Source organism: Oncorhynchus kisutch, linkage group LG3 (genome assembly GCF_002021735.2).
Source record: "Oncorhynchus kisutch isolate 150728-3 linkage group LG3, Okis_V2, whole genome shotgun sequence".
NCBI lineage: Eukaryota > Metazoa > Chordata > Actinopteri > Salmoniformes > Salmonidae > Oncorhynchus > Oncorhynchus kisutch.
In genome coordinates, this window is record NC_034176.2 from 42341919 (window position 1) to 42360790 (window position 18872).

General features: G+C 39.9%; 1 protein-coding gene across 1 annotated transcript in view; it reads right to left on the reverse strand.

Annotated features, from left to right (window-relative positions):
* ipo11 (importin 11) overlaps positions 1–17383 on the reverse strand; it is a 232990-nt gene extending 215607 nt beyond the window's left edge. Inside the window, exons 1-2 of the mRNA XM_031806455.1 lie at positions 17255–17383; positions 2934–3083 (exon numbers count right to left, since the gene is read on the reverse strand). Of these exons, the coding sequence (XP_031662315.1) occupies positions 2934–3071 (138 nt within the window). The 5' untranslated portion in view covers positions 3072–3083; positions 17255–17383. The remainder of the gene's footprint in view (positions 1–2933; positions 3084–17254) is intronic.
* Positions 17384–18872: the final 1489 nt, after the last annotated feature.

The following is an 18872-nucleotide window of genomic DNA, read 5'->3' on the forward strand; positions in this document are numbered from 1 at the left end:
AGTCCCTCTTTATATCCCAAAAACTTGTTGGCGCGTTTGTTCAGTAATCCACTGGCTCAAAGGTAGTCACGACATGCCGATGAAAACATCCTAATAGTACCTGTAAAGTTCGTCAAAAGGTGTTTATAATTCATCCTCAGGTTGTCTATTGTCCAAATAATTGATCATATTTCAACCGGACAATAGCGTCTTCAATAGAAAAGAAAAACAACGAATGGTGCGCAATCGGTCACGCGCTCAAAACAGCTCTGGTTCATTTAGAGTCCATTGAATGAATGTTCGAGATTCTTCCTAATTTTTCAGAATACAAGCCTGAAACAATGTCTAAAGACTGTTGACATCTAGTGGAAACCATAGGAACTGGAATTTGGGTCCTATCCAAATACATATTGTATAGGCATTCAATAGAAAAGTACCCACATCAAAAATATCCCACTTCCTGGATAGATTTTACTCAGGTTTTCACCTGTGATATCAGTTCTGTTATACTCACAGACATTATTTTAACAGTTTTGGAAACTTTAGAGCGTTTTCTATCCAATAGTACCAGGCATATACATATCCTAGCTTCTGGACCTGAGTAACAGGCAGTTTACTTTGGCACGTTTGTCATCCAAACTTCAAAATACTGCTCCCTACCCAAGAGAGGTTAATAAAGCCACACTGGCTGGCTGCTTATCTTAGCTGTCCTACAAGGTTTTTTTGAGTGACAGAGCGAGAACCCAGACTTTGGGCTCATTAAAAAAAAGATGCACCAGCACCCGATGTGAGTTCGGGGTAGGTGGGGGTGCATGAGAGGGGCATGCTGGGAGCTTGCAGTCTGGAGTACGCACCTGGCGCCAGACTGAGACAATCACAGCAGAGTGCTGCCACACTCCACTATACACACACACACTTCTCTCAGCAGGCGAATTGAAGGGTGAAGCTGCGTTGAGTAGCGAACCACAGGGGTGAGTGGGGGCAGAGTACAACAATGCTCTCTGTTATTAACTCAGTCCTGACTGTCTGAATAGAGCAGAGTTCTAGGCTCAGAGCGGATTCAAACGGTGTTCTGTGGGTAACAAAAGCAGAACCTGGCAGTGCAGCCTCAGTTGGGTGGCTGATGTGGCTATGGTTGCAAAGGCAGGATATATTACTGGAAACGTTCAAAAGTTTACCATTAAACTACCTGAATTTTGGCATCTTTCAAGGATTTTACGTAATCTATCACAAGACATCCAGTGGCCCCTTTGGGTACTTCAGACTATCACAGGTGTCTGTAATAATCTCTGGCCCTCTGTGTGGCCTCATCACATGTAAAATATATGAAATATTGTGATTTTAAAATAAATACAAAGCCGCAGAAAAATTGATTAGATGCTTTTTAAATTAATTAGACTATTTTCTCTTGAACCATAAGGTCAAGGACAAAGATGCAGTGCATTCGGAAGGAAGACTGTAATCGCTGCCAAAGGTGATTCGACAAAATACTGAGTAAAGGGTCTGAATACTTATGCAAATGTTATAGCAAATTTATAAAACAAAATAAAAACTAAAAAATGTCTAAAAACCTGTTTTTCTTTGTCATTATGGGATATTGGTTGTAGATTGATGAGGGGAAAAAATGATTTAATCAATTTCAGAATAAGGCTGTTATGTAACAAAATATGTGAAACGTCAAGGGGTCTGAATACTTTCCCAATGCACTGTAAAATGCATGTATGAAAATAATGTTATTCAAGTATTAATCAAGTATAAATTACTAACGTTTTTATTTAACCTTTATTTAACTAGATAAGTCAGTTAAGAACAAATTCATATTTACAATGAAGGCCTACCCCGGCCAAACCCTAACTACGCTGGGCCAATTGTGTACCGCCCTACGGGACTCCCAATCACGGCCGGTTGTGATACAGCCTGGAATCGAACCAGGGTCTGTAGTGACACCTCTAGCACAGATGCAGTGCCTTACACCGCTGCGCCACTCGGGAGCCCACGTTAAAAAAGATTGCCATTGATTTTCTGTTGTTTCGAAAAATTACTGAAGATTCTGGAAACGTTGGTAAATTACGGGTAGCTTTGCAACCCTAGGAGTGGCTAACAACCACCTACTGTAACAAGGTATTGGATAGCTGATGGATAGAGATCAACAAAGACCATCTACAGTACACTGACTGAATGAGGAGAGATGGTGAGGAGGATGGGACAGATTAGATTTCTTTACAGCCTCTGTGGAGTATCACACACACACAGTATCCTGCTACTATGGTTTACCCCATGGCTCTAACAGCAGCACAGTGACACATCAACCTGGGCTAGACTGGGGCATTGTGTGTAACCTAATGGTCTATCATTTGTGACAGGGACTAATGCAATGTGACAATGAGATAATGACAGTCAAGGTTAGTGTACAGCTGAGCACCAGTGAGCATCCCATCTATTTCTCTGTCACTATCTCTACCATTCCTGTTAATTTGTTTATTTTTTTTAATTATTGTAGTGAGGGTGGAGTGATTTGTTAGAAGTGATTGTAATCAGGGCAAAACTGCCCACAGATATTATATATGGAAACCACACAAGCTGATCGCCGATGCCGTTGCTGCTGTTGTTATTATTGATATTATTGATATCCAGCCTTCTTTGACATTTGAGAACCCAGTTGCATATAGTATCACATCCCCACAGCTTTGCATAAATCAAGATGATCCAAAACCACAAGAGAAGCATGTTGGGCCCACAGAAGGCCTACCTTTTTAAAAATGTCTGCATAAATTGACCCAAAACTTTCTGGCCCATATCCTATCCATCATGTAATAATTAGGGGAACAATCTTAACTTGAGGAACTCAAAGCTTTGCACAAATCAATGGATGATGTGTGGTAAGCTCCAGTATAGACGTTGGTGCCTGTGTGTGTGTGTGTGTGTGTGTGTGTGTGTGTGTGTGTTAGACATACCAGCAGTACAGAATAGAAGCCAGGTTGTGTCTCCCACTGTCGTAGCTGCTCCTCAGCAGGCTTCAGTAGAGCGGTATCCTGACTGGTGGCCTGGGTCAGGGCCTGTAGGACCACCGAGCTGGCACTCTCCATATCCATACCTAGAGATACCTGGGGGTTAGAGAGCGAGAGAGAGGACAGGGGTGGAACAGAAGGGGAGAGGAGAATGAAAGGGAGAGGGGATGGAGACAGAGGGTGAAGAAGAGAGAGTGTGAGGAGGGGAGAGAGAAACAGTGAGAAGGGTTCAGCACCACCTTCGCATAACATTTTTACAGTAGGAATATGGAAATGATTAAACTTCTGTAGAAGGCACAAGGCAGACATTATGCCTGTACAAATAGACAAATAAACCAAGGAGATCTTTACATGCCTCTTCAACCCACCAGCCCCCCCACCTCCTTCCATCATCACGGTCCTCTCTCGCTCTATAACAGATCACACTGTAAGTAAAATCACTCAGAGGATAGAATGGTAGTCCCAATGACGCAGGCAGGCACAGCCTGACACAGCAGAGCAACACACCTGGTCCTCATGCAGGCAGCACCCTCTGCAACTTAGAATGATTTCCGTCAATCCTACAGTCGAAACTGCCTGACTTGTAAATTTCAAAAAGGGAGACCCGAGTCAATCTCCAATGTTACTCAGAAGAACTAACAATGATACTCCCAGAAGAAATAGGCTATACAGCTCTGTCTGTACGGCACGACTTTCAATTATTTCTCAGCATTGCCTGAAATAACTTTAAATGTTTCATGTGTTTACTACCCATTTGATAACGTCTACATCCCAGCAGATTTGGTTGTTTTTAGGGAGACAGGAAGTAAAAAACATATTTTTTTTTGATTTCATGTCAAAAAACTCAAATCTGCTTTACCCAACTGTGTGGAGAACGAAGGGGCCCCCAGTGTTATGTAAGCCTGAGACCAGGTTTGATCATTTATAAGTCTAAATTGAATTAATGATGATAGACACACAGGAAGTTTCTCGTTACATAGACGCCCAAACCACTTTTTGATTCAAAACACAATGGTGAGTTCTATAACCAGTAATAAATCAAATGGCACATTGGAAAACAACATCTAGTGGTTAAAGTCGAGATGCTGCTGCATGCGTATAGATAATATCCCCATAATCTAAAATAGATGTAAAAATGGCGTGGACAATTTCCTTCCTATTAACAGAAGCCAGACCTTGAACTTAAACTTCTTCACCAGCTCAGTAACATGACAGTTTGTCATCAAGCCAGATACCAAGATATTTGTAGGATGGAAGGAAGTCAATTTGTGTACCATTCAAACTAGTCATTACAAATTCATTTAAAAGTGGGTTATGGGACCTACAAGTTATATAAATAACATTGGTAATTCAGTAACAAATATATAGCTTGATTAACATTAAGAATACCATTTACAGATAGAAAATAACGACAACAGCCACCCTCGAAGCAGCGTTACCCATGCAGAGCAAGGGGAACACCCACTCCAAGTCTCAGAGCGAGTGACGTTTGAAACGCTATTAGAGCGCACCCGGCTAACTAGCTAGCCATTACACTTCGGTTACACCAGCCTCATCTCGGGAGTTGATAGGCTTGAAGTCATAAGCAGCGCAATGCATGACGCACAACGAAGAGCTGCTGGCAAAACGCACAAAAGTGCTGTTTGAATGAATGCTTACGAGCCTGCTGCTGCCTACCACTGCTCAGTCAGATACTTGTATGCTCAGTCAGATTTTATGCAACGCTGGACACGCTAGATAAACTAGTAATATCATCAACCATGTGTAGTTAACTAGTGATTATGATTGATTGTTCTTTATAAGAGAAGTTTAATGCTAGCTAGCACCTTACTTTGGCTTACTGCATTCACGTAACAGGCCGTCTCCTTGTGGAGTGCAACGAGAGGCAGGTGGTTATAGCATTGGACTAGTTAACTGTAAGGTTGCAAGATTGGATCCCCCGAGCTGACAAGGTGAAAATCTCTCGTTCTGCCCCTGAACGAGGCAGTTAACCCACCGTTCCTCGGCCGTGTTCTTAACTGACTTGCCTAGTTAAAAAGAGTAAATAAAAGTGTTAAAAAAAATAAAAAAAAATAAACATTTGGCCAAATAAGTGTCCAAAAATACAGATTTCCGATTGTTATGAAAACTTGAAATCGGTCCTAATTAATCGTCCATTCCGATTAATCGGTCGACCTCTAGTTCCAACATCTAGTGGAAAGCCTTCACAGAAGAGTGGAGGCTGTTATAGCAGCAAAGAGGGGACCAACTCCATGTTAATGCCCATCATTTTAGAATGAGACATTCAACGAGCAGGTATCCACATCATTTTTGTCAAGTCGTGTATTTCTCAATTGCCTAAATAGCTAATGAGTCAGTTAGTCTAGCCTTGGCCCAGACTTGCTTTCTTATCTAGAGGCGGTCAGAGTACAGGACAGTACCATGGATTAGTTTGTTTTTTGACTCGGAATCGCTTGAAAGGGGCATATTTATCAATCAGAGGTAAAAATGGATGAAAAGTGGCAAAACAGTGTCTGGTATGCAGCTAGTATAAAACAGCTCTGCATAACAGATTATGACGGAATGCCTGGGGTGAGAATTTCCACGTACACAGTAGACCACAGCAATAAATATAAATATTTTGGCTTATGGACACTTTTAAGAAAGCATTATGACATAAAAGGTCTTACATAAATAGCCCCTTTTTTGCCCATCACATCTGAAAATGTTGTAGTTCGCAATGGCAACATCCTTATCCATAATCAAATTATTCAGCCAGGTCTGTGAGATAACCAGAACTTCTGGGCTAGTGTCATGCACCCAGACATCCATCCAGAAAGTCCAGTTTAGACATCAGGCTTCACACATTTATATGTAACAGTTCAAGCCCTCTGCGGGGCTTGAAAACAGCAGGAGTATCCATGGTGACAAGAGTCAATCGAACTGGATGAGATAGCCACAATAGGCTTCCTGATTGGATTCAAAGTTGCAGAGCTAGTCGTAGAATTCAGGTAAATGTGCACAAGATTACTATGGACAATACCCCTACGCTTGTGGACACATGTAGCAAAACATTAGCTTGATATAATTCTATTAATAGCATAGGTGGAGAAAATAATAGTGAGTTCCTTAAGGCAGCTAACAGCGCTATCAACTGAAACGTAATTAACAGGCACAGAATGGCCATTTAAAATACCCTATAAACACAGGAAGCTGTGGTGGAATTATATCACTGCGATTTAATGAGAGTAGATACATTTGATGAGTTAAAGGCAATGAAAAGTCAAAATCAGGAATTTCATGAAATTTTATGATATTTCGATTCAACCAGCTCAAAGTATAATAACCAAAGTATGAAAAATGACCGTCGCTTCTACATTGACAAATTGTGATCATAAAAAGTTACTGATCCTTGCCCATGTCAAACATTTGGATTCAGGAGGGGGGATTATTAAGGGGATAGGGTGACGTCACTAACTCATTTTAATACACCAACGCTTACCTAATTTAAGTACCGGCTTATAACCAACATTGGAGAAGGCATGTTAGCGGAAGGGTGTGGTTTATATAGCTACTCTACTGGTGCCAAAATTTTACTGTAGGGTGTCAGCAAATATAATTATAAGTTTACACTATTCATCTATGGCAAAGATACTTAAGACGTGCCAAATGGGAGATGTATATAAAAAAAAATGTAAAAACAATTGATGCAATTTCAATGTTGTTTGTTTGTGTATCACCAAATTTGCTTGAAAGGATTTTACGGCATCCAAGTTGCTTAACATAGGCGTTTCAAAGAGCTGTCAGCCAAGATTCCTGCCCACTCAGCCGGACTTCTCAAACATCCTGGTAGTTAGCTATGAGAGATAAAATACTTTTTCTCAGGGAAAAATATTATGGGTGACATTTAGTCACTCAAAAGGCTATTTTACATGGGAATCAGCATGACTGTTCACAACCATTAAAAAGACAAAAAATAAGCTGAAACGCTTAGGCATATCAAGTAGGCTAGGAGAGTAAAATATATGATAATGTAAACGGGCAATCCGGGATTGGTACATACATGTTCTTACTTTTAATACACACACACAAAGCTATGCGCCCTCACGTTTTATCCACATATCCCTTTGAAATTCATACACAACACTGCATATCTCCAGCAATGGATAAAAGCCACTCGTACACCAGCACTTGTGCCATAAAGCTACAAGAACAGAGACAGACAGCCAGAGATCAGAGCGCACGCAACGTGTGAAGGGGAAGGCCTATTCAGTAAGGAAATCAGCTTTGCTAGACTGCCATCTAGAGGCATGAAGAAATTAGAATCCAAAACACCAAACAAGAGAGAATGCTGTTGTGTTGGCCTACAGAGTAGCCTAAGGTGACAGACGCCAAACTCAGTACAAAGAAGTGATAAATATCATACAGCAGCATATTGCAACACGTTTTAAACTAACCCAAGCTGAATTTCAATAACCTTTCCTCGACTCCTTCTCCAAACCTTCACTCACTTCCTACTCAGTCAGATGGAAGTGAGAAGAGGATTCAAGGAGAGGAAACAAGTGTAAGAGGAAACATGCTTGTTAGCAATGAGTCATGTCTGAAAAAATGCATTTAAATTCACTGCCACAAAAGAACACATTAGAACACATTTATTTACTTATTTTTAGAGAATAAACTAATTGAGATGGAAAAGTGTTTCTAGTGTAAACTTAAATGACTAAAACCAGATAATGTAGAAAAGATCAAATGGAACTATACATTTTTAAATAAGAGTATCTTTGAATGAAAAATAAAAGCTAGACAGTCAGAGAATTTAAAATAAAATCTGCATTCAGGAGTATTTTTATCATGGCATAGGGCCCCCACAGATTTTGTTATGTTTGAGTCACTCGGAATGCATAAGCCATGGCAGAATGTGCAGAACTGCAGGAAATTAGCTTTAAACAGCTACAATGTTAGCCGTAATTAGGTTGTCATTATGGGAAAAGGAGGGTCGAACATGCCCCAATTCACATCAACAGGGCTGTAGTGGAGCGGGTCGACAATTTCAAGCTCCTTGGTGTCCACATCAACAAACTACTATGGTCCAAACACACCACGAAAGTCGTGAAGAGGGCACGACAATGCCTTTCCCCCTTCAGGAGACTGAAAAGATTTGGTACGGGTCCCCAGATTAGAGGTCGACCGATTAATTGGAATGACCGATTAATTAGGGCCAATTTCAAGTTTTCATAAGAATGGGTAATCGGCAATTTTGGATGCCGATTATGGCTGATTATATTGCAATCCACGAGGAGACTGCCTGTTACGCGAGTGCAGGCATCAAGGAGCCATGGTAAGTTGCTAGTTAGCATTAAACTTATCTTATAAAAAACAATCAATCTTAACATAAATCAATAGTTAACTACACATGGTTGATGATATTACTAGTTGAACTAGCTTGTCCTGCGTTGTTGCATATAATCAATGCGGTGCCTGGAATTGTGTCACTTCTCTTTCGTTCAGTGTAAGCAGTCAGGGTATATGCAGCAGTTCGGGTCGCCTGGTTCGTTGCGAACGGTGTGAAGACCATTTCTTCCTAACAAAGACCGTAATTAATTTGCCAGCATTTTACATAATTATGACATAACATTGAAGGTTGTGCAATGTAACTGCAATATTTAGACTTAGGGTTGCCACCCGTTCGATAAAATATGGAACAGTTCCGTTTTTCACAGAAAGAATAAACGTTATGTTTTCGAAATTATAGTTTCCGGATTTGGCCATATTAATGACCTAAGGCTAATATTTCTGTGTGTTTATAATATTATAATTAAGTCAATGATTTGATAGAGCAGTCTGACTGAGCGGTGGTAGGCAGCAGCAGGCTCGTAAGCATTCATTAAAACCGCACTTTCCCCCGTTTGCCAGCAGCTTTTCGCAAAGCTTGAAGCTCAGCGCTGTTTATGACTTAAAGCCTATCAACTCCCGAGATTAGGCTGACAATACTATAGTGCCTATAAGAACATCCAATAGTCAAAGGTCTATGAAATACAAAAAGGTATAGAGAGAAAAGGTCCTATAATAACTAAAACCTAAAACTTCTTACCTGGGAATATTGAAGACATGTTAAAAGGAGCGACCAGCTATCATATGTTGTCCTGTTCTGAGCAAGGAACATAAACGTTAGCTTTTTTACATTGCACATATTGCACTTTTGCTTTCTTCTCCAACAATTTGTTTTTGCATTATTTTAACCAAATTGAACATGTTTCATTATTTATTTGAGACTAAATTGATTTTATTGATGTATTATATTAAGTTAAAATAAGTGCTCATTCAGTATTGTTGTAATTGTCATTATTACAAATAAATAAATACATTTTTTCAATCTTTTATTTTTATTTTTATAAAATCGTCCGATTAATCGGTATCGGCTTTTTTTGGTCCAGTCATCGGTATCGGCGTTGAAAAATCATAAGCGGTCGACCTCTAATCAAAACCTGTGGCCGGATGAAACACATCCACTCGCACCTATTGCTCGTTATTCATGGTCCTCCTGAACCAGCCCTTGGTTAATTCAGATTTAATTCAGAAGTCAGATTTCACCATTTAAATTAGTGATGCACTGAAATTACATTTTTGGCCGATACCAATATCCGATATATTCCTTGCCAAAACAAACAATACCGATATTAAAATTTAAAGGCCTTTTAAGCATTCAAAGACAGTTAAATAGTTATAACACACACACACGGACGCAGTGGTCTAAAGCACTGTATCTCAGCGCAAGAGGTGTAATACAGTCCCTGGTTCGAATCCAGGCTGTATCACATCCGGCCATGATTGGGAGTCCCATAGGGCGGCGCACAATTGGCCCAGTTTCATCCGGGTTTGGACGTCATTGTAAATATGAATTTGTTCTTAACTGATTTACCTAGTTAAATAAAGGTTACACACACACCACACTGACTAACAAGTTATTTCGGTGGCATTTACATATGTCCCCATTACCAGTAAATCATCATCAAAACCTATTTCTTTCACTTACTTGCTGTGCTGTTTCGTTGTTCATTTGTCATTTCACTCAACCAGGATTTCATCATAAATTGCCTTGCAAAAGCATTCATCCCCCTTGGCTTTTTCCCTATGTTGTTGTATTACAACCTGTACCTTAAACTGATTTTTATTTGGACAAAAACAAATTTCTCAAAATTGGTGACATGAAATGGGGAAAAGTCATTTAAAAAAATGCAAAAGAAATAAACTGAAAAGTGGTGCGTGCGTGTATATGTAAAGTTGAAGTAGGAAGTTTACATACACTTAGGTTGGAGTCATTAAAACTTGTTTTTCAACCACTCCACAAATTTCTTGTTAACAAACTATAGTTTTGGCAAGTCGGTTAGGACATCTACTTTGTGCATGACACAAGTCATTTTTTCAACAATTGTTTACAGACAGGTTATTTCTCTTTTAATTCACTGTATCACAAGTCCAGTGGGTCAGAAGTTTACATACACTAAGTTGACTGTGCCTTTAAACAACTTGGAAAATTCCAGAAAATGATGTCATGGCTTTAGAAGCTTCTGATAGGCTAATTGACCTGAAGTCAATTGTAGGTGTACCTGGGGAAGTATTTCAAGGCCTACCTTCAAACTCAGTGCCTCTTTGCTTGACGTCATGGGAAAATCAAAAGAAATCAGCCAAGACCTCAGAAAAAATTATTGTAGACCTCTACAAGTCTGATTCATCCTTGGGGGAAATTTCCAAATGACTGAAGATACCACGTTCATCTGTACAAACAATAGTAGGCATGTATAAACACTATGGGACCACACAGCCGTCATACCGCTCAGGAAGGAGACGCGTTCTGTCTCCTAGAGATGAACGTACTTTGATGCGAAAAGTGCAAATCAATCCCAGAACAACAGCAAAGGATCTTGTGAAGATGCTGGAGGAAACAGGTACAAAAGTATCGATATCCACAGTAAAACGAGTCCTATATCAACATAACCTGAAAGGCCGCTCAGCAAGGAAGAAGCCACTGCTCCAAAACCGCCATAAAAAAAGCCAGACTACGGTTTGCAACTGCACATGGGGACAAAGATGTTACTTTTGGAGAAATGTCCTCTGGTCTGATGAAACAAAAATAGAACTGTTTGGCTTGCAAGCCGAAGAACACCATCCCAACCGTGAAGCACGGGGGTGGCAGCATCGTGTTGTGGGGGTGCTTTGCTGCAGGAGGGACTGGTGCACTTCACAAAATAGATGGCTTCATAAGGCAGTAAAATTATGTGGATATATTGAAGCAACATCAAGACGTCAGGAAGTTAAAACCTGTTAGGGATAGGGGGCAGCATTTTCACTTTTAGATAAATAGCGTGCTCAAATTTCAACTTCCTGCTACTCATGCCAGGAATATATTATATGCATATGATTAGTAGGTGTGGATAGAAAACACTCTGAAGTTTCTACAACTGTTTCAATCATGTCTGTGACTATAACAGAACTTATGTAGCAGGCAAAATCCAGAGGAATAACTGTTCAGATTTTTTGATAGCGACCATTTTACAGTTCCTACCACTTCCACTGGATGTCACCAGTCTTTGGAATTTGGTTGAAGTTAATCATTTGTGCAACGAAGAAGAAGCACATCTTGGAACAACGTTACACTGTTGAGAGTTACGCAAGACGAAAAAAGGTGCATGGTTTGTTTACTTGCTGTATTGAATACAGATTGCCGTCTACAATTTGATCGATTATTAACATTTAAAAATACCTAAAGTTGTATTACAAAAGTAGTTTGAAATATTTTGGCAAAGTTTATAGGCAACTTTTGAAATGTTTTGTAGTGACGTTGTGTTTTGACAAGCTGTTTTTTTCCGGATCAAACGTGCTTTATAAATGGACATTTTGGGTATACATGGACGGAATTAATCGAAAAAAGGACCAATTGTGATGTTTATGGGACATATTGGAGTGCCAACAAAAGAAGCTCGTCAAAGGTAATGCATGTTTTATATTTTATTTCAGCGTTTTGTGTAGCGCCTGCTACGCTAGCTCTTTTGTGTACTACTGGTTCAGATGGGTGCATGCTATCAGATAATAGCTTCTTATGCTTTCGCCGAAAAGCATTTTTTAAATCTGACATGTTGGCTGGATTCACAACGAGTGTAGCTTTAATTAAGTATCTTACATGTGTGATTTAATGAAAGTTAGAATTTTATAGAATTTTATTTGAATCTGGCGCTCTGCATTTCCCCAGGCAATTGGCCAGTTGAGACGCTAGCGTCTCCATATCCTCAAGAGGTTAAAGCATGGTCGCAAATGGGTCTTCCAAATAGACAATGACCCCAAGCATACTTCCAAAGTTGTGGCAAAATGACTTGAGGACAACAAAGTCAAGGTATTGGAGTGGCCATCACAAAGCCCTGACCGCAATCCTGTAGAAAATGTGTAGGCAGAACTGAAAAAGCGTGTTCGAGCAAGGAGGCCTACAAACCTGACTCCGTTACACCAGCTCTGTCAGGAGGAATGGGCCAAAATTCACCCAACTGATTGTGGGAAGCTTGTGGAAGGCTACACGAAACGTTTGACCCAAGTTAAACAATTTAAAGGAAATGCTACCAAATACTAATTGAATGTAAACTTCTGACCCACTGGGAATGTGATGAAAGAAATTGCACACCAAAATGAACAGATCAGGCAAGGTGGGCATTAATCAGAGAGGCAACAAAGAAACCTAAGATGGAAAGCTCCACAGTAGAGATTGGAATATCTGTCCAGAGGACCACTTTAAGCCGTAGAAAAGTACAAAAATAAGCAAACATGTTTGGTGTTCGCCAAAAGGCACTGTGGGAGACTCCCCAAACATATGGAAGAATGTACTCTAGTCAGATGAGACTAGAGCTTTGAGCTTGAGCTTTTTGGCCATCAAGGAAAATGCTATCACTGGCGCAAACCCAACACCTCTCATCACCCCGAGAACACCTTTCCAAGAGTGAAGCATGGTGGTGGTAGCATCATGCTGTGGGGAAGTTATTCATTGGCAGTGACTGGGAAACTGTTCAGAATTGAAAATATAATTTATGGCGCTAAATACAGGGGCATTTTTTAGGGAAACCCGTTTCAGTCTTCCAGAGATTTGAGACTGGGACGGAGGATCACCTTCCAGCAGGACAACGAACCTAAGCACACTGCCAAAGCAACACTTGAGTGGTTTAAAGGGAAAACATTTAAATGTATTAGAATGGCCTAGTCAAAGCCAGATCTCAATCCAATTGACAATCTGTGGTATGACTTAGATTGCTGTACACCAGCGGAACCCATCCAACTTGAAGGAACTGGAGTAGTTTTGCCTTGAAGAATGGGCAAAACTCCCAGTGGCTAGATGTGCCAAGCTTGTAGAGACATACCCAAAGAGACTTGCAGCTGTAATTGCTGCAAAAGGTGGCTCTACAAAGTATTGACATGGGGGGGGGCGGGGGGGCTGAATAGATATGTGCGCTCAAGTTAAGTTAGTGTGTCTTATTTATTGCTTGTTTTACAATAAAAAAAATATTTTGCATCATCAAAGTGGTAGACTGTACATGTCAAGCAGTGACGTTTCAGCTCTGTCCATGACCTCTCTTCCTTAGTGCGCACTGTCACCGTGTCCGTTTCCATCTTGTCCAGCTGTGTATGTAACATTTCACATAAACCCCGTTTGTCTGCATCGAAATAGCGGTCCTTGTACTTAGCATCGAGCATGGTGGCGACACAGTAAAGAGGCTCAGAAAATGACCCCGAATCGCTTGTTCACAGCCTGTGTCAGCAGTTTTGTTGAGTTACACAGTAATAATATCACTGCTATTAGCTTCACGACATACTATGGAATGCCGTTTGGGTCTTTGATTGTAAAAAAAAACATGTCAAATAACACAATTTGACGCGTTAAATAAGTAATTAATTTGACACGTCAAATAACACTGTTCTATTATAAAATGTTGTGTGTTCTGAATTTGCATGTGCAGGCCAAGCGCCACCACTACTATCAGTAGCACTGTCAAAGCTGTACAAAATTAGTCTGCAAACAAGAAAACACCGGCCACGAACGACGAGTTTACAATGCTGAGTTGGTAATAAAGCATTATTTGTTGGGCCGCACCTTCTGGGGTAGCTAGCTAGCTTCAGCTTGCTAGCACCAATACAACCAGCATGAAAACAATGACCAGTAGAAACTGCAGTAATTTTCACTATTTTTAGCAATGATTTGGGAATCCTAGTGAGTAAGTATTAGCTATACTTGTTGCTTGCCTATTGAAATTGAACTTCAGTTCATGAAAATAAATAGCAGCCAGCTACTTAACCCTGTTACCCAAAGCTAGCGTTATTAGCAGCCAGCTTGCTTCATCCGGCTAGTGAGGCTCAACCGGACCAGGTTATGTGGTGTGAAGCTAACCACAATATGGATTAGGCACAATAGTGGAATTTGTGGTTTGCCTTCAAAATAAAGGTACCTCTGAAAGTGATGGTTACAATTGGAGGAATCATGCCATATTTAGACTAGATAATGTTAAACAAGGTTGGAATGTGAAGCTATGAAATGGGGTATCAGTGAAACAAGGCTGTACAGTGAAACAAGTATGCCCCCAATGCAATTATAAAGTTTAATACATCCAGTGTGATTACAACAGATTGTGAAATTAACAAACTATTGTATTTATTTTATTGTATATAACATTCCAACTTTGTTTAGTATGATCTATTCAATTATGGCATAATTCTACTATTTGTATTCATTAACATCACTGTCAATTACTTACTTTTACTTTGAAGGCTAACCGCAAAGTCCACTATTGTGGCTAATCCTTATTGTGGCTAGCTTCGCAGATGGGTCCGACCATTAATCAAATAAGAAATGTCTTATAAATGAGGGTTATTTTAGATTACACCTAGCTATATAGATATCTAGCTAACAGATGTCGTTATGCTATGTTTTTGGGGAAGAACATTGCTTGCATCCATGAGCTAGCTTTTTTAATGACCAGCACTATAGGTACGCGAGACAACTTTACCAGCATCATAGCATATGTATCGATGAATCATTCTGACATATGAAATACAAGTGATAGTGTAATCAGCGTGTAATAACATAAAAAATGTATGAACACGTTAAATGATTGTGACATGCAGTTATATACAGGTCCTGATTGGTCAATAAGCTTAATTGACACGTAAAATAGTGTTATTTGACTATCTTTTTTGACACCCAAAGACCCAAATGGCGTTCCATAGAAATCCTGGTTGAGAATGAAATGACTGAACAAATTAACAACGAACCAGCACAGCAAGTAAGTGAAAGAAATAGGTTTTATGTTTTACTGGTAATGGGGACATAGTCAATGCCAAGTCGAGCAGTCATTTGAAAGAGTTAGAAATATATTTTGATTTGTTTAACACTTTTTTGGTACCTACATGATTCCATATTTGGTATTTAATATTTTTTATGTCTTCACTAGTATTCTACAATGTAGAAAAAAGTACAAATAAAGTAAAACCCTTGAATGAGTAGGTGCCCAAATTGTACAGGTATAAAATGTTATTACATTTTGCATAAGAGCGATATCTTATGGGTTCCCCATCCGTATGTAAGGCTTGCTTTATATGTAAGGCTCCGTATGTACGTTTATTTTTAATTTTATATACTTCTGGTACATTCTTTCACCCTCTCTCCACTGGGATTCTCTGCCTCTGACCCTGAGTTACTGGCTTACTTGTGCTCTTCCATGCAGTCCCTAGGAGGGGTGCGTCACTTGAGTGGGTTGAGTCACTGACGTGATCTTCCTGTCCAGTTTTGCGCCCACTCAGGCTCGTGCGGTGGAGGAGTTCTTTGTGGGCTACACTCAGCCTTGTCTCAGGGTAGTAAGTAGGTGGTCTGTTGATATCCCTGTAGTGGTGTGGGTGCTATCCCTTGGCAAAGTGGGTGGAGTTATATCCTGCCTGGTTGGATATCATTGGACGGGGCAACAGTGTCCCCTGACCCTGTCTCAGCTGCCGGGAAGCTAGGATCAGTCTTATATCTGGTGTCCTGTGTGAATTTAAGTAATTCTCTATCTCCCTTCCAAAGGACCTGAGCCCGAGAATCATGCCTCAGGACTACCTGGCCTAATGACTCATTGCTGTCCACCTGGTCGTGCTGCTGTTCCAGTTTCAACTGTTCTGCCTGCAGCTATGGAACCCATGACCTGTTCACCGGACGCGCTACCTTGTCCCGGACCTGCTTTTTTCGTCTTTTCACTGAATGCTCGGCTATGAAAAGCCAATTGACATTTACTCCTGACTTGTTGCACCCTCTACAACCACTGTGATTGTTATTTGACCTTGCTGGTCATCGATGAACATCTTGAAGAACAATCTGGCCATGTGCTCTCTGAGGTTTTAGGCTGAGTGTCTGTATTCACACTTTGTGACATCTGCTGATGTAAAAAGGGCTTTATAAATACGTTTGATTTTATTTGATCAGTGGGTGATATTTGTATGTTTCATAGGTGTGGTTACACAGATGTGCTCTCGAAACAACATATTAGAAAATCAAGAACAATTGGAGTTTGTTTTGTTGGTGGTGTAGGCCTGTGTAAACTAAAAGACGTATCAGAAATGTCAGAATTTCTGATTCAAATCGCATTGCTGGGAGTATCATCACGAGCAAGAGTCCCGTCATAGTTAGACAGATGAAACATAGTCATATCCATCTTGCAGTGATGCTAGCTAACGTTAGCCCTCGTCCTAGCTATAAAATCAAAACAATGATTTGGCATATCTGACCACCCCCACTAGCCTCAACTCTCGAGGTACATTCTGCAGCTGGAAAGCTTCATACCGTTGGGCTCTTATTATACTAAAAATAGAGCTAACGTTAACTAGCTACAATACATACCTAAAATATATTTTTGCTATTCTGCAAAGCTGTCAAATACATAGCTAGCTACAGTAGCTAAAATTAGCTAGATACCTAAACTAGAGGGACCTTGCTAGCTAGCTACCGTACGTCGGTTATAAAAAAAAAATCGTTGGAGAATTTGCCCTCCGTATCTTGGTAGAGACTAGAGCACTAAATTTGCTTGCTACGTTTCTTTCATGTAACGTTAGCTAGGTGAATTGTCAACAGACGCGGAGGAAGAAACTTGGAAGAAACGTGTCTGTCAACTAGCAAGCTAGCTAACGTTAGCAACATCCTTGTAAAGATAGCTAACACGACTTAAGGGGGAGGCTTTCATTTGCGAATGACACACTTTTGCAGATTGCAGTCACAAATTAAGACTCACCTAAGAAATGATATCTTGATAGAAACACTGAAACTTGACTAATCTTGTGTCAGCTGTTCGCAGCTACAAACGCACACGCTGTCGCTTGGAAGGGCGCGATCCACAGCAAGCAAGACGCGTTTTGATGACGTACAATATTGCCTTACCACCAATAGCTTAGTTATTTTAGATCGTGTACATAAATACATGTCTGTGCCACCACCAGCTTCACTAAAATACTAAACTTTTGATCTCAAATCCTAAATGCTGAAGTATAGAGACATTTTAAATGTTAGCTTCATTGTCCAAATCATGCAGTCATGGTCCAAATACAGTGCCTTCGGAAAGTATTCAGACTCCTTAACTTTTTCCACATTTTGTTACGTTACCTTATTCTAAAATGGATTAAATATTATTTTTCCCCTTAATCTACACACAATACCCCATAATGACAAAGTGACACAAACGGTTTGGGTCTCAGGCACCATGAGAAAGCTTGATTGCTCTGCAAGTACAAAGCACAAACACCACATACACGGGCGTTAACGACAGATTATTGGACGTCAATGAACACGCTGTCATACATCAATGGAATGAGCAATCATTCCATTATTGAGAGACACAGAGCAGTAAGGTGAGCGCTGTCTGATTGCAATGACTGCAGTAGAAGGAATTACAGAGACCCTATTAAATTACTAGACGGTCTACGTCATAAACACCTCAAAGTTCCAAATGTGGTGAAAATGTCAGCCATATTTGTGAGGAAGAAATCCAAACCAGTCGAATTAAATGTATGCACGAAAATAAAAGTATGGCATGTGATATATCATAAATTGTGTAATATAAATGTCAACCAAAAAAATTGTGATATAACAAAAAATACAGTTTATATGGGTTTATAACAATTTCCTGTATTAGTTCATGCGATATGTGCAAATTATTTCATAAAAACATATAACTTGTACAGTCAGGGGCCCTGAAAATGTTAAATGTACCAAGTTTTTGGACGTGGCACTGTTGTAATCACTGACCATCAAAACATAGGTGTAGACATCACATTTGCTGTGTTATCATGATTGGTTCTACAGATATGATGAAAAATACATTGCCTGGTTATGGAGGTTACATTTTGAAATGCCCACACCAGTAGAAAGCCAGAGCTTATCCATGATGTTGCACAACGATTTAAGTCAATACTTCATCGTTTTAGTCAAAGTATGATATAGTTGGGCTTGAAGCGGCAAATCTGAACTGCCCACTTCGTGTAAATCCATGTGAATGCAGTGTCTTTTCCTATGATATGACATACACATTGTTTAAAGCCTACGCTTCATTTCAGGGCTGAATTTAATTTTAATGTTACCGCCACCCAGCATGGCATTATTTATTCATCAGAAACAGCTGCAAAATTATCAGTTTTCGTGACTAAGATGAACCAAACAGCCTTGTGTCCACATGGCCACCTGAGCCATGAAACAAATAAAAATAGGGGGGTACAAACTTATGTTTCTGCATCACTACTTATTTTACCACACAATTATCATAATCCATTGGATAATTTGTAAATGTTAATTTATTGTTGAACTAGTCTGTAATTATTATTTTTTATATGACCATTTTATGAATCGTGTAAATGCGT